The 15098-nt window shown below is 47.2% G+C and overlaps 1 protein-coding gene and 1 long non-coding RNA gene across 4 annotated transcripts in view; one reads left to right on the top strand and one right to left on the bottom strand.

The window, feature by feature from the left end:
• Positions 1 to 6669, top strand: part of ATP7A (ATPase copper transporting alpha) — a 28185-nt gene extending 21516 nt beyond the window's left edge. For all 3 annotated transcript variants that reach the window (XM_027715737.2, XM_027715749.2, XM_027715720.2), the window contains 6 exons: positions 332 to 478; positions 937 to 1079; positions 1369 to 1572; positions 2146 to 2263; positions 2786 to 2888; positions 3243 to 6669. In XM_027715737.2, the coding sequence (XP_027571538.1) occupies positions 332 to 478; positions 937 to 1079; positions 1369 to 1572; positions 2146 to 2263; positions 2786 to 2888; positions 3243 to 3519 (992 nt within the window). In that variant the 3' untranslated portion in view covers positions 3520 to 6669. The remainder of the gene's footprint in view (positions 1 to 331; positions 479 to 936; positions 1080 to 1368; positions 1573 to 2145; positions 2264 to 2785; positions 2889 to 3242) is intronic.
• A 2034-nt stretch (positions 6670 to 8703) lies between these two features.
• Positions 8704 to 14968, bottom strand: LOC113985336. The gene is made up of 2 exons (XR_003539798.2): positions 14763 to 14968; positions 8704 to 9023 (listed from the first exon to the last, which is right to left on the bottom strand). It is a non-coding gene; the product is annotated as an uncharacterized LOC113985336 (long non-coding RNA).
• Positions 14969 to 15098: the final 130 nt, after the last annotated feature.

Genomic DNA, 15098 nt, shown 5'->3' with positions numbered 1-15098 from the left:
TCACTCATTGTCAGATCTCTTTCAACTGCATTGGGCTGTTACATAGATATTAGAAGGGCTGAGGGGGGGACTTGGTCCTTTATTGTTGTTTGACCTGGGATTTTTGGTCCTCTGACACGGTAACTACCCAGCACTGAAGAAATGTTGGTGTCTCTCTCGTCAGGAACACATGAGGAGTTCAGGAGGGCAGGAATTATTAAGAAAGACTATTTCTGTTTGAATTCTCTGCAGTGCTATTTCACTGCACGCCGGGAGAACACGGATGGGATGAGCTGAAGGGAAGCTCCCTGGTTAGTCCATATGATGGTAGGACTGTGTTTTCTTCCTTCAGCTACCATGACTTCTCAGAAATACTCTGTTCTCATTGGGAACCGGGAGTGGATGACCAGGAACGGGCTCCTTGTGAGGAGTGAGGTTGACAAAGCCATGATGGAGCACGAGCGGAGGGGCCGCACGGCCGTTCTGGCAGCTGTGGATGGTGAGCGTGGTGCTGCTGCTTTGTTCTGAGCTTCATTTGTCACTAAATACCATGTGAAATATCCCATAAATAGGAATTATCAACTAGTGATGTAATGGCAGTTATACCTGAAGCAGAATGATGGGATGAAAAGAGATCATTAACTAGTTTTGCAGCACTTTCCTATGAGAAAGACCTTGTCATGCCTTTCTTAGCTGACAGGAGAGTTGGACATGAGCATAGAGTTCAAAGAGAGCAAAGGGGAAGAGAGGAAAGGTGGGGGTTTTTTATTCTGGTTGGATAGTCCATGGTCTGTATTGCTTTAAACTTTGCTGCCCTGATACCTGTTCTCGTTCTGCTTCTTATTGTCAATATTACTGGTTTTGGAACTGGTCTTACTGGGGGGAAAAAAGTTACTTTTTTGTTTCCCTCTGAAGCAGTAAACATCTTCATTACAAACACTTTCCTTCTGTTTTTAGGAGTGCTGTGTGGCTTGATAGCTATTGCTGATACTGTGAAGCCAGAGGCTGAGCTGGCAGTCTACACTTTGAAGAGCATGGGGTTAGAAGTTGTCCTCATGACTGGTGACAACAGCAAAACAGCTCGATCCATTGCCTCTCAGGTGAGCTGCTGCTCCTGTGTCTGGGTTTGAAGCTGGGCTCATTGTGGCACTTGATACTGCTGGTGGCTGGCATAGAACTGGTCTGTTGTGAAAGATGGCAACGTAAAAAAATTTGGAATAAGGAGGAAATGCAAGGAGGCTTTTTGAATGAACCCATCCACTGTGATGGGTTTTGTCTTTAGCTCAAGAGTTCACAGGTTTCACCCTTCCCAGTCACATTATTCCAGGCAGAAGCTTTAAGAGGTGCTAGAAGAGCTGCCACACCGTCGTGTCCTTTCTCTCTCTTCAGGTTGGCATCACCAAAGTGTTCGCAGAGGTTCTTCCCTCCCACAAAGTGGCCAAAGTGAAGCAGCTGCAGGACGAGGGGAAGCGGGTGGCGATGGTGGGGGACGGGATCAACGACTCCCCGGCCCTTGCCATGGCCAACGTGGGCATCGCCATCGGCACCGGCACCGACGTGGCCATCGAGGCAGCTGACGTGGTGCTCATCAGGGTGAGAGAGAAAAGTGCCTGGTTGGTGAGCTGACAGGAGGGGTTGGGTGTGCTGAATGATGCAGATCTCCCCTGAGGCGTACAGCCTCCATAAACCAGGAGAACTGGAGCACAGCTTGTTTTCATCACGTCTGTTCAGTGTGGTGGTGATTATCCTGCAAAGGGAACTCCCCAGTCTTCTGGCTACTGCACCTTTTGGGGTAATTAAAGTTTGAGAATGGGCAAAACAGGAAAAAGTGACCTAATCTTTGGCAAACATAAATTGTATTTGTCCCACAGCGCCTCCAGGTTTACAGTCACGAGGTTCCATATCAACAACACCTGGGCAGAGACTGTGGTCAGTGCTTAGAGCTGCACTGGGAGGTGCTGTGTACATGACTTGGATTATGATGACATCTGGAATAAGACTGGCACTGACTGTATGGGCTCTGCAGACAGACTAGAGCAGCCTATAGAGTACTTACTACAGTCTGTGACACCTGGTGTGTGGGACTTAGCTTTAAAACAGGAGTATAAAGACACTACATGGGGGCCTTTCTTTCTCTCTGACTTCTCCAATAAACATAACTTGCAGGATGACTTGATGGATGTGGTAGCAAGCATAGATTTATCAAGGAAAACTGTGAAGAGGATCCGGATCAACTTTGTCTTTGCTCTGATTTATAACCTCATTGGAGTTCCCATAGCTGCAGGTATGTGAGTGTCTCCCTGCACTGAGAAGATTGGGCCCAGTGAGTAGCAGGTTGCAGTGATTTACTGCTGGAGGGGAGAGTTTCCATGTGCTTTGCTTCTGGCTGTTGGTAAGGGCAGAGGTCTCTGCCTGGCCACGTTGCAGTGGGTGTTTGTGAGCTGTCCTCCTCCCACACTGTGGCTACTCTGGATATGCTCAACACATCAAAATAACTTCAAGATAAAAGGTTTATTGAATGAGCCTGACCTTGTGAACAAGCAGTTTACTGCAGGGTGGGCAGGACATTTCTCCTCTGAGTTTCAGAGTGTGCAGGTGACACGCCCAGGTGTGAATTCACCTGAAGTTCCAGTTGAGATAGAACACAAATCCTTATGTATTAAATATTTGTCGTTTAAATTAAAATCCTATTTATTAACGCATTGGGATGCAACTAAAACTAGGCAGTCTGTGTGAAATTTTAGGTGTTAATAGATGAATAATGGAGTGTTCCTGCTCTGAACTTTTTGTTGTTTGCCTTTTCTAGGTGTCTTCCTGCCCATTGGGTTGGTTTTGCAGCCCTGGATGGGATCTGCAGCAATGGCTGCCTCCTCTGTCTCTGTTGTGCTGTCTTCTTTGCTGTTAAAGATGTGAGTTGGGACAGATTTGAAGCTTGGATCTTTCACTTAGAGTGGCAAAAGATAAGGGTGGGACTATGAGAGATTTCAAAGCCTTTTGAGGAACAGTTCAGGCAGGTCTGTTTAGCAGGCAGTAGTGCTTAAAAATGTCATTTCTAACTTGAAGAGGGATGTACAAATCAGAAGCATGTTCAGAATGGAAAATTCCTTATGGCCTTTGTGGATTTGTGAGAAACCTTGTCAGTCAAATTATAAATGGCTCTGGCTTGGGCACAATCATACACATAGGCAGGTTTTATCTGTATTTCAGTGTACTTCACTTCAACCTGAGAGGTGTTTGTTATATTTTGTTTTTTCCTTCCCTAGGTACCAGAAACCAAGACCTGAGAAACTGGAGTTCAGGGCCCGTGGCCAAATGAGGCACAAGAGCCCGTCAGAGATCAGTGTCCACGTTGGCATTGATGAGGCTGGGCCTGGCTCCCCCAAGCTGAGCCTGATGGATCGAATCCTGCATTACAGCAGAGCCTCCATAAACTCTCTGTTCTCAGACAAGCGCTCCGTGAGCAGCATCGTCCTCAACGAGCCAGACAAGCACTCGCTGCTGGTGGGGGATTTTGGAGAGGACGATGACACGGCCTTATGAGAGACCTGAACCCCCTCCTCCCACCCCCACTAGGGCAAAACAAAGAAAAACACCTGGAACAAAATGAAAACACAACCAAAACAGCTGTCTGAGGTCTGTGCATGTACTGATCCCTCTGGAGGTCTTTCTTCTTCAGTGTAGAGGTACTTTTTGCAGTGACTTTCCAGAGTATTTTTTGTTGTTTTTTTTTTTTTAATCTAGACTTACCAAAAAATCTGGTGCATAGCTGTTGATGCTGACAAACAGGGCTGTGTTCCCATTCCATGAAGCTTGCAGTATAGCATTTATTTTGGCAAATTGTCAAAATACAACTAAGGAAACCAAGGAACCAGAACAATATTTCCCAGCCTTATACCAGGCTGCTTTATGCATAGTCGAGTTCAGTACTGTGTTGAAAAAGTGTGAATTACTGCATCTGCAAAGTCTGGAGGTTCTGTTTGCAGAGAGATGTGCCTTACTCCAGAACTTCCTGAACCCCTCTCGTTTCCATGGCCTGCCTTCTGCCAGAAGTGGTTCCTCTCAAATGCCTTTTCATTTTGTAAACATCTGGCTTCAGCTTTTCACACTCTGAGCTTCAGCTGATCTCCCCGTGTGATCCGGGTTCCTGCAGGGCACAGACAGAGAGCTTTGGGGTCGCACCCACCCTGAGCTCTGCACCTCGTGCCCTGGGACACTCCTGCTACTGACACTGCTTGAAGGTTGGCTGGGTTGGGAGGTTTGTTCATTCCCAGCCTCTCCTAAGCCAAAAACTTCTGCAACATGTGAATGCAATATCAGTGTGATGTGGTGTCAGCCAAAGTGTTCAGATTTGGGAAGGCAGTGTAGTTACTGCTCACCACCAGTGGCTGCTGGCACTCCTTAAATGAATCAGGAGAGTTTGTCACACAGACTACCTTTAAAATCTTTACAGTTCAGTCTTTCCTTCTAAAGATAAATGTCTGTGTAGCAGGAATGGTTCAGAATCCCTCCATGGGTTCATGCAAACCCCCTTTGCTGGCACTGTTCAGATCCAGGCTTTGTGAATTGAGACAGTCCTCGTTTGCTACTGAACTGCAATATCAAAATGCAGGTTTTGATCATGAAATCATTAATACTAAAAATACCCTTGGTGAGAAAAGAGGTGTTCATCACCCAGTAGCTGGTTACCTGTTGGTTACTCCCTGAGCCTGCTGCTGAGGTGGCTGTTGGCAGCAATTCCTGGGATCAGTGAAGTTGGATTTCATTAGGAAGTACAGCCCGTGGTGTAAACATGTACCAGTCGTGCTTGTGGAGGAGAAATACTCGGTTCAGTTTGGCATGTGATAAAGAGATCTCTGTAATGTTCTGGTTCTTAACTTCAAGCCTGATGTCAGGGCCTAGACTGTGTGTGTAAAAAGTCATGAGTAAACAGCTTCTGCATTTTATCTGAGAAAAGTCCTGCTGTATGAGAGCAGAAGAGCTGTGCTGTGGCTGTTGTCAGTAAATCAGTGTACTCACATTGCAGTGAGGAGAACAGCATCATGTGTTGCTTCCGCTAGTTTAAGAAACAAAATATTTCTGTTGCAGGATTTTTGATTTTTAATATTTCTAAGGAAAACAGAGTATTTTTAAAAATTAGATTATAGCTGTATGTAATAGGTAGTGTTGTTACATGCTGAGATCCATCACTGCAAAGCCATTCCATGAGGTGTTCTCCCTTTGCAGCAGCAGAGCTGTTCTTACAAAGCAGATTGTTACCCGACGGCTGTTTAATCATGTTATGATGGGTTTTAGTGCTTCACAGTCATGCAAACTGTTTCCAAGGATTTCAGTTTCCTTGTTTATCCACCCTGGTTCTCGGTGTTGTTCTTGGCACGGTTCTGCAGGTGAAAGGGAAGTGTTTAGCTGGTTTTGATTGTGCTGTGGGTGGTCTCAGTCACTGCTCCTGGCGGGAGTTTCAGGGCTCCAGGTGCTGGTTGTGGAGTGGATGGCATGGAAATGACACATCAGGCTCTTCCTGCTGGAAATGGGGAGGTGGTTCAGGGCTAAATTCCTGGTTGGTAGATAAAGCAGCATGAAGAACTTGTTAAACTCTTTCCAAGTATATTTTTAGAGCACTTTGCCTCTTGTTGTCCAAACTGTATGTAGGTGAATGTTTACAGCAGACTGCTGCCTTTATCTCCAACCTTGTCCCAACACAGATGTTTTTCCATGTTTACCATTTTCTGTGAAACTCAGTGTTTGATCCTGTTACAACAAAATAAGGCTCCTTTTCCAAACCAGGATACCTAATGATGTGCAGAGATGATTATCAGGGAAAAAGGAGCAGTAAATGCTGGCTGGGAGGGATGTAGAGCAGCTTGTAGGGACAGCCAGAGGACCAGACCCTGGGGAGAGGAAATAACTGAGCCCAAGGATGGATGGGGACAAGGTGGTTGGGATAAATTCAACCCAGATCTTTGAAAGCAGGTTGTCTGTCCAACACTCCCCAAAGGTGTGCTAATGACTTCCACAATGTTTATCTTGTGATTAAAATATTACATAAGGTGCTTTATGTTGAAAAACCAAAATGTCTTTCAGTTTGAATGTACAGTGCAAATGGAATAATGTGGGAGCTAAATGTAAATGTTTTAATATGTAAATAGGTTTATTCCTGTTGTAGACAGTTTGGATTCAGAAATTTAAAATATCACTTGGAAACACACAGTTACAAACAAAATTGTATTACTCCTTTGTCTATTTTATTGTTTTCTGTGTCTATTTATAAAACCTGTGCTCTATTTAATAAAAAAGTATATTTGCTCCAGGTTTTAAAAGTTGCTCTTTGAATCTTACCAAACTTATTTAAACTTCTAAGAGTTCAAAACACTTGAAGTTTTATACCAAAAAAAAGAACGTGAAGTTGACAACACAATTGAAGCAAGTAAACATTTTTATTTATTAAAAACTATGCCTATTTTTTTGCTTAGAACTTCCAACAAAATGTTTTAAACTTGAGAATTTTTTTTATTCAATTTTGCTATGAAGAATGGAGAAGTGAATGCTGGTGTGGAATGTTAATGCAGGGCTGTTACAGTACTTTGCATCTAGAAACATTTTCTCATGCTTTCTATTCTTTTAAGACTGTGCCTCCATCATTATAATGGCAATTACAAGTCATGTAATAAAAATGTGACTGAAGGCTGTTTTAAATCATGTTCTGTGATCTCTTTTAAGTATTTTTTGCTTGGTCAGCACAAGGCCAAGGGTTGGGGTTTATGTGTGTTTCCAGCCCTGCTTAAACACAGCCTTAAGCAAACACTGAGCCTGCATGGAACTGTAGGGCTGGGAGCAAGTGGTGGCAGTGAGAGCTGGGAAATGGGGGGACAATCCCCCTGTGGGAGCATCCCTGTGGTAGGGATCGGGATGGGGGGAGTAGCTGAGGCTGGAAGAGGCTGCTGGAGGTCACGGAGTCAAAGCCTGTCACAGCAGGTGACCCAGGGCTGCTTGCCCAGGACTGAGGTTTTCAGCTTCTCCACAACCTTTGGACAGGCTTTCCCAGGGGTCAGTCACCCTCACAGTAAAAAAGTGTTTTCTTGTGCTGGGATGAAATTCCCCATGTTTTGGGTTGTGCCCCCTGCCCTGTTCTCTCAGTGGGTGTCACGGAGCAGTCAGGCTGAAGTGCAGTTCTGTGTCCCAAAGCAAAGTGCCACGTGTGAAGTGGGGGGGGAACTGCCTGTGAGTGTTCCTGTGCTCCTCTCATGGAGCTGGCTGGGCTCCCTGCCTCAGGATAAGCATTTGGGTCAAAATCTGCCAAAGCCCAGACACTTTCCTGAGCAGTGTTTGAAGGAATGCAGAGCACTTACCCCCCTGTCCTGCCCTGCTGTGGTCTGTGAGGGCCAGCACAGCTCCAGGGGGGTTTATACCTCCAATTTGTCAGGATAGAAAAAAGGTGAGAGGCCTGAACAGGTCTTATGTTTTTGAGTTTTCTAGAAGCAGCTCTCAAGCATTTTAACTAAACAATGAGTGAATGTTCCAGTACTTCTCTGAGCTGCGTTCTTATTTTCATTAAAAAAACCCAACAAACTAAGAAACCCCCTTGCTCTGTCCATTCCCCCATGCCTTGTGCCTGTTCACAAGTAGGTTGGCCAGGCTGCACGGCCAGAAAAAGAAATCCTGATTGTTTTTTTGGGATTGCTCAGGCTGGGGTCCCGCACAGCTCCGCTTTCTCCGGGGGCCCTCAGCTCATCCCTGCCCAGTGCTGGTCTCAGCTGGACACAGGGCAGAGTTTTGGTGCGATCTGAGTGCTGAAGGCCTCCCCTCGTGTCTCCTTCCCTCCCCAGATGACTCCTGGATGGGCAGATCCTGCTGTGCTGGGAGCGTCCCTGGGCAGTGGGAGGGGGATCCCTGAGCCCGGGTCTGACTGAGCCGGGCAGGGGAGATCCCCCGGGCTCTGCAGGCACCTTCAGTGGCCACTCCTTTTAGGCAGAGGGAGTCTTCCACCGGCTCTGCTGTGTGTAGAAGTTTGCATCCAAGTCTTTCCAAGATTAGTTTTACTTTCCATTAAGACACAACCCTGTAATTTCTTCCTCTTGGACTGTCTCTTTGGCCTGGTGTGCCCCAAGAGGTGTGGAAACCTGCAGTTTTAGCACTTGTGTTTTGGAAGATACAGGTTTGTTGCACAGAAATAGTAACCAAAACATTTGGGTTTGTTTAATTTAGGCCTTGAGTCATTTTGGGTTAAGAGAGTGTGTGAACCTTCTTCTTTCAGTCTGAATGGTTCTATTTTAGCTCTGACTGAATTAAAAACAAAAACCAAACCAACAAAAATTAGCTAGAATTTTTTTAATTTTTTTTTAACATATCTATCCATCCACAGTTTTGTGGCAGATTGTTTAGGGAAATGGATCTAAAGCATCTTGGTCTGCAGCCTTGGGCTTCTGTCACTGCAGGACGCACACGATACCTGCCATGTACCACACTACCCTGATGTGAAGCTGCACCACCTCCCTGAACAGAAAACTCAACAAATTAACATCTGCATCTTAAGATTATCTCAGCTGAAGGTTCCATAGTTTCAGGGAAGATAAATCTGCAGAACCCTGATCTGGATTCATTGAAACATCTCCTTTATGCAACCAGTATCTTGTTGTTAAAACCAACCAACAAAAAAACCCCAAAAACTCACATGTTCATCAAGTAGCAAAAAGGCCCCAAATACTGTGTCAAACATTCTTAGGAACAAGGTATGATACATAAATCTCTTTATTCAGCTGGCCAATGTATATCACCTGTGATTCAAGATTAATAGAGAATTAGAAATTATTAGGATCCTCCTGGAATTTGACAGTGCCTCTCCTTTCCTGAAATCTGATAAGACAATGATATTTCCCAAGTGAAAGCTTTGAGTTACCCCAGAGTAAATGCTGTCACAAGCCACTGATTCCAGTTTTACTTTAGCTCATCCAGGTGTCTAGCACAGCAGCCTCTCACCTGCCTCACCTCCCTTGGTGGCAGCAGGCACCTTCTGAGTGGCGAGCAGAGCTCTGGCATTCCCTATCACTGTTCTGTTGGGGAAAAAAAGAGAAAGGTTAAATTATTTGGATCAAATATAAGTTCATTCTACACTGTACAAAATCAGTGGACCAAATACCAACTTGTAGGGCTCTGGTGGAAAACGCTATCATAGATAATGGTAGGATTAATGTTGGTTTAAAACTTCTTTTCTTGGGCACTACAGAAGCACAGAGAAGTCCTGTGTTCCTGCAGCCTGTCGTAGCCAGGAGCTCCTGGGGTTAATCCTGGAGCCTCTGCAGCTGATGCCTCAAACATCGTTTTCAGGCTTGACAGGATCCATTTTACCAGCACGCAGCTCCTGCATGGATTTTTTAACCACTCCCTAGATGCTTTCATCTCAGTATGGCTGCATCATCTTTTAAAGTGCTCTTTCATTTTCTTTTTTCCTTTTTTAGTAAGTTTTTTAGTAGCATTTTTAGAGCACATCTCTGCAGAACAATTTAACCAGCCCTTAAGGTCAGGCTCTGACTCCAAATTCAGCATCTGCCTTGATACCAGAGCTGTGCCACTGGCAATGTTAGAGTTTGGGGTTTTTTTCCTTCCAATTGACTGGATAATTTAAGTAGTAGCTGTGACTTTGTACCACATCTGCTCAGTCATGGAGGAAAACTGCTGATGAGGTAAGATTGGGCTGTTTGTATTCCATTAAACACATCTCTAAAATGAAGTTTTTAAGGACAGTTGGAGAGCTGTACACACACACACACACACAGATGCAGGAAAAGGAGACACAGAGTGGGATTCTTCAGCATTTTTGGTTTAACTCCTCATTGAATGTAATCCTTGGACAGCCCTGAAGCCCTTTGTCTCTGCAGATGGTAGCAATGGGACTGTGTGCTGGCACTGGGCAGGTGAGGGCAGCAGCCAGGACACATTGACCTTTATTCTCTTAGATCTGTGCCCATTCTTCAGGCAGTTTTTCCCACAATCCCAGATTGGCTGCTCCAACTCCTTATCATGATAGATGACTAAAAGGAAAAGCAGGGAAGGATTACAAAACCCAGACAAAGCAAGAGCAGGTGAGAACACATGGAATGTGCATTCACATTAATCTCCAGAGCAGCAGCAAGTTTGGGGGTACAAATCTCAATATTTTTTCCTAATTTGTCCTTAAATTCTGATGCTCCCAACCTGGCAATGCTCACAGTGCCCACGATCACACATGGAGCAGTCAGCTCCAGCGCTTATTTAGGATTAAAAGGTGGAAGCTGACCTTGTGCATGCACACTGCCACAAATCCTTGTAATTCCTCCCAGCCTTTGCTGATGCCACAGCTGGTGATCGTGTACAGGGCAGAAACCCGAGGCCCCCTCCCGCGAAATGCCGGAGCTCAGCCCCGGGCGGAGGCAGCACATGTGCCGGGTGCAGGACAGCCCGAAGCAGTGACAGCTCCTCTCTCCGAAAGGCCTGACCCGCCGGAGCACCTGAGGAGCCTCTTCCCATGGGCAGTTTCAGGAGACAAAATCCGGGCAGAACTGGTTGGTGCTTCCTCCTGTCTCCTTTTTGCTGGGTGCTGGGATGGCTTCCCAGCGGGGTGTCACCTCACAGCCTGCCCTGCAGCACCCAAACTGGCTTGTGCTGTGAGAAACTGCCACGTTAAGGAGGCAGGAGAGAAACAGAGGAGAAAAAACACAATCTGCTTATTTCTTCAGTGCTTGGTGGTTTGGGAACCCAGAGAATGACAACTTAGCAAAGCAGACATGTGAGTACCAAAGTTTAAAGTAAGCACAATTAAAGAAATATTTAATAAAATAAAGCAAATCAGGTAACTTGAAACAGAGAAAGTGCAGAGTTTTGATTTTCTGTGTGTGGTCCAGCTTAACCAAGGGTTTGGGTAGTCCCTGCTGTAGCAGAGTGCTGAGGAGGAATTTGGGGGGCAGAAAAAAGCCTTCCCTTGCACCTTGAGGCACTGTGAAACCACTATGAAATATTGGTGGAGCATAAATGTTTCCCAGTGAGTCCTTGCCCACCTTCCCTTGAAGGGCCCTGCTTCTTCAAAGCTCCAGAAATGGCATCTTTTCAGAGATTCCTAAGTCCCAAGAGTGCTGTGATTGTGCTGGAGCTCCATCCAGTGGGGACAGGCAGGGGGCAGGTGCCCCAAACCACTCTTCCCCCGGGTTATTCTGTTTACTGAAAGCCCAGCTCAGTGGCAAATCTCCTGGAGGGTCTAACTGGGGATTTGGCCTCTCATTAGTTGGTGATCAGTGTTAGAGTAATTTGTTACCCATTTTTAAGCAGACTCTGTTAAGGGCTAAACCAAAGGACAGGAGCTGATGCATTAGAATAGATAAATGTGCAATTAAGACTGATGGAGTATGATATTTATGTTGAATATCAAAATACATGCCCCAAACAGACTCAGCTACTACAAATCAGTTCAAGACGTCTTAAATAATAGTTTTTTAAAAAACTTTTTTAAACTGTGGTATTAAATCTCCATAGTTAAATATGTGATATGTGTGTAAAAGCCTTTTAAAATAACTGGTCTTGCTCCAGACTCCTTCAGTGATGCTCTGTTTCTGGAATCTGGACACAGAAGGCTGAGAGCCAGTATTTAGGGGAAAAAAGTGTGCTGTTTCTCAGTCTCCCTCCTGAACTATTTCCATCTCTCTCTCTCTAGAATGTTCTTACCCTTCCCACCAGATCTCTGTATTTGAAAATCACACTACTACAATGAAAAAAGACAGCTTAGACCTTGTGCTGCAGCCTGTTTTTAAGTGGAAGCTTCGACTGCAGTGGGTGGTTATAAAAGCAGAAGTTTCTGCAGCCCAGGTCACAAGACACAGATCCAGATGCAGATTACTGGTCTCCAAACCACAGCCTCCAGTTTGTCTCACATAAACGTGCACCCCAGGGCACCAAAGCCTGGTCTGTCTAAACTTGCCACAGTCCCACTCCTCTTGGCTAAACAGAGCTGGCAGCATCGTGCAGGTGAGGGTTATGCCAGTCTAAAGTACAGCTGCTGCTTCCTATTCCTGGGAATGACTTCCCAGGATGGTCACAGGTCTAACCCCAGACCTTTGTTATTGCTGTGGGTTTTTCATTACCAGCCTTTTGCCCTCCTGGCTTTGCTGCACTGGTTAATTTAAAAGTACAGGGTTTGAACTGTTTGCATGGGCCTTTTTCTTTAAATATTTGCAGTATATTCTAAATATTTCACAACAGGAGGGAAGGACAGAGAGGTGACTCAAGCGTGGAAATGAGCTTTGTGTCTCGAATGTGTGTCTGTATTACTTCCCCCTTTCTTTGTAACTTCTTTATAACACACAAATTCAGGTGCCTTGGCCATATCCCATCTGGAATTACGTTCTGCCACTGCAAGTTCTCGCGTGACATCCTCCCTGTTCCCCTACCTCATGTTCTTCACAAAACAAAGCTGGAGAAAAAGCAAGCAAGGATGAAACCACAGTACATCTCATGAACGATGGGTCCCCCATGGGCTGCAGGGGGGTCTCTGCACCCCGATGCTCCCCCATGGGCTGCAGGGGAACCTCACCCTGCTCTGCACCATGGGCTGCAGGGGAACCTCAGCTCTGGCACCTGCAGCACCTCCTGCCCCTCCTTCTCCACTGACCTTGGTGTTTGAATAGTTGTTCACATGTTCTCACTCTGCTTTTCCCTGGCTGCAATTTACATCTGCCCAACAACTTTTTTTCTTTCCCTTCTCAAACATGTTTTCCCAGAGGTGTTACTGTCACTCCTGATGGGCTCAGTCTTGGCCAGTGGTGGGTCTGTCCGGATGGCATTGGCTCTACGGGACATGGGGGGAAGATTCCAGCAGCTCCTCACAGAAGCCACCCCTGTAGCCCTCCCCACTGCCAAGACCCGGCCACAGAAACCCAGTACACTACCTGAGAGGTGATTTCACATCACCTGTCAGTTTGTTCCCAGTTGTGCATTTCAGTGTTTGGTGCTGTTGGGATTGGCACATCACCTGGGTGAACTGACATCTCTATCATGTCTTGGAAGCCCAGCCAGGCTGTTCCAAGCCTTCTGACAAGTCTTGAAGCAGGAGACTCCCACCCTTCTGCCCCGGAGCCATGCAGGCAGTGTCTTCACCCACATGAGCAATGCATTTGTCTGGCTTTCTGTGTATCTTCGTATTTAATTTCTTGTCAGTGCATGCTTGTTTGAATCACAGAATCATTTAAGATGGAAAAGATCTCTGAGATCAGCGAGTCTAACCCATGCCCTATCCCCACCTTGTCCCCCAGCCCAGAGCACCGAGTGCCACGGCCAGTCCTTCCTTGGACACCTCCAGAGATGGGGACTCCAACACCTCCCTGGGCAGCCCCTGCCAATGTTTAATCACTCTTTACATGAGGAAATTCCTCCTGATGTCCAACCTGGGCCTCCCTGACACAGCTTGATGCCGTTTCCTCTTGTCCTGTCCCTTGTTCCCTGGGAGCAGAGCCCGACCCCCCCTCCCAGCTCCCCCCTCCTGTCAGGGAGCTGCAGAGAGTGAGAAGGTCCCCCCTGAGCCTCCTTTTCTCCAGGCTGAGCCCCTCCAGCTCCCTCAGGAGTTCTCCAGCCCCTTCCCCAGCTCCGTTGCCCTTCTCTGGACACGCTCCAGCCCCTTGACGTCGTTCCTGAATTGAGGGATCCAGAACAGCACTCATCCTGCCTGCACTTCGCTTGCCTTTTGGGGACTCTCCCTTTGCATTTGCCCTCACTGTCAGCAGAGAACTGATTTTTTTTCAGGCACTCAGCTCACCATCACCATTTTCTCAGCAGTGTCTGTACATTTTGTGAGCGTGGCAGAAAAATAACCCCGTCAGCAAACAGAAAGGCCTATCCTATGGGGAAAAGACAAAAGACCATGAGCTCCTTTTTCAACCAGTGCAGTCCATTGCACTGTGCTATTGTCACCCAGTGCACAGCCCCCTGCACTGTGCTGGGGGCTGCACGTATGTTGGGGCAGGTGATTTTTTGGCACAAACCTACTGTGAGGGTATGGAATGACAGGACAACAGGGAACAGCTTTGAACAGGAGGAGGGCAGGGTTAGTGCTGCATTCCGCTCTGGGATCCCCAGCACAGGAAGGACCTGTTGGAGCAAGGCCAGAGGAGGCCACCAAGTTGATAGAGGGAGGGAGCAGCTCTGCTCTGAGGAAAGGCTGAGAGAGTTGGGATTGTTTGGGATGGAAAAGAGAAGGCTTTGGGGTGACCTAATTGTGCTCTTCCAAAACCTGAAGGGAGCCTACAGGAAACATGGAGAGAGACTACTTTTGAGGGTCTGGAGTGACAGGACAAGGGGGAATGGCTTCAAACTGACAGAGAGCAGGGTTAGATGGGGTACTAGGAAGAAACTCTTCCCTGTGAGGGTGGGGAGGCCCTGGCACAGGTTGCCCAGAGCAGCTGTAGCTGCCCCATCCCTGGAAGTGTGGAAGATTAGTGGGGCTAGTGGAAGGTTAGTGGGGCTAGTGGAAGGTGCCCCGGGCTAGTGGAAGGTGCCCCGGGCTAGTGGAAGGTGCCCCGGGCTAGTGGAAGGTGTCCCGGACTAGTGGAAGGTGCCCCGGGCTAGTGGAAGGTGCCCCGGGCTAGTGGAAGGTGTCCCGGGCTAGTGGAAGGTGCCCCGGGCTAGTGGAAGGTGTCCCCGCCCACGAAGGGGTGGGACTGGATGAGGTTAAAGGTCCCTTCCAACCCAAACTGTTGTGTGATTCTATGAAACCATGCTGCCGGAAAGTTGTTTTTTCCCCAGTTGACTTGGAAAGTATTTATGTAAGTCACTTAAAAATATCCCGGGTTTTGTTCATCCTTTAGTGGCGATGCTTGGCCTGCCCCAGGCCTATGGCTCAGCTGCGGAGGTGCCTGCCCTTCATCTGAAGGATTCCCACCAACCGACACACTTCTTTGCCACAGTTATGGGTAATTTACGCTCAGATAAGATGCAGAACTGTTAATTCCGGCGCTCTCCGCCCGCGCCCCGGACGCCCCTCAGGGAGTAGCGGCTGCGTGCGGGACGTGACCGGAGCCGGCGCCGCAGCCCCGCCCCGCGGCGCGAGGCATCCGCTGACGAGCGGGCGGCTCTACCAATAGCGACGCGCGGTGGGCGGCGCGGGCCAA

This window comes from Pipra filicauda, unplaced genomic scaffold (genome assembly GCF_003945595.2).
Source record: "Pipra filicauda isolate LSUMZ 115617 unplaced genomic scaffold, ASM394559v2 scaffold655_size181804_pilon, whole genome shotgun sequence".
In the NCBI taxonomy this organism is placed as follows: domain Eukaryota; kingdom Metazoa; phylum Chordata; class Aves; order Passeriformes; family Pipridae; genus Pipra; species Pipra filicauda.
The sequence above is the reverse complement of the archived record's forward strand: the minus strand, read 5'-3'. Positions and strand labels throughout refer to the sequence as shown.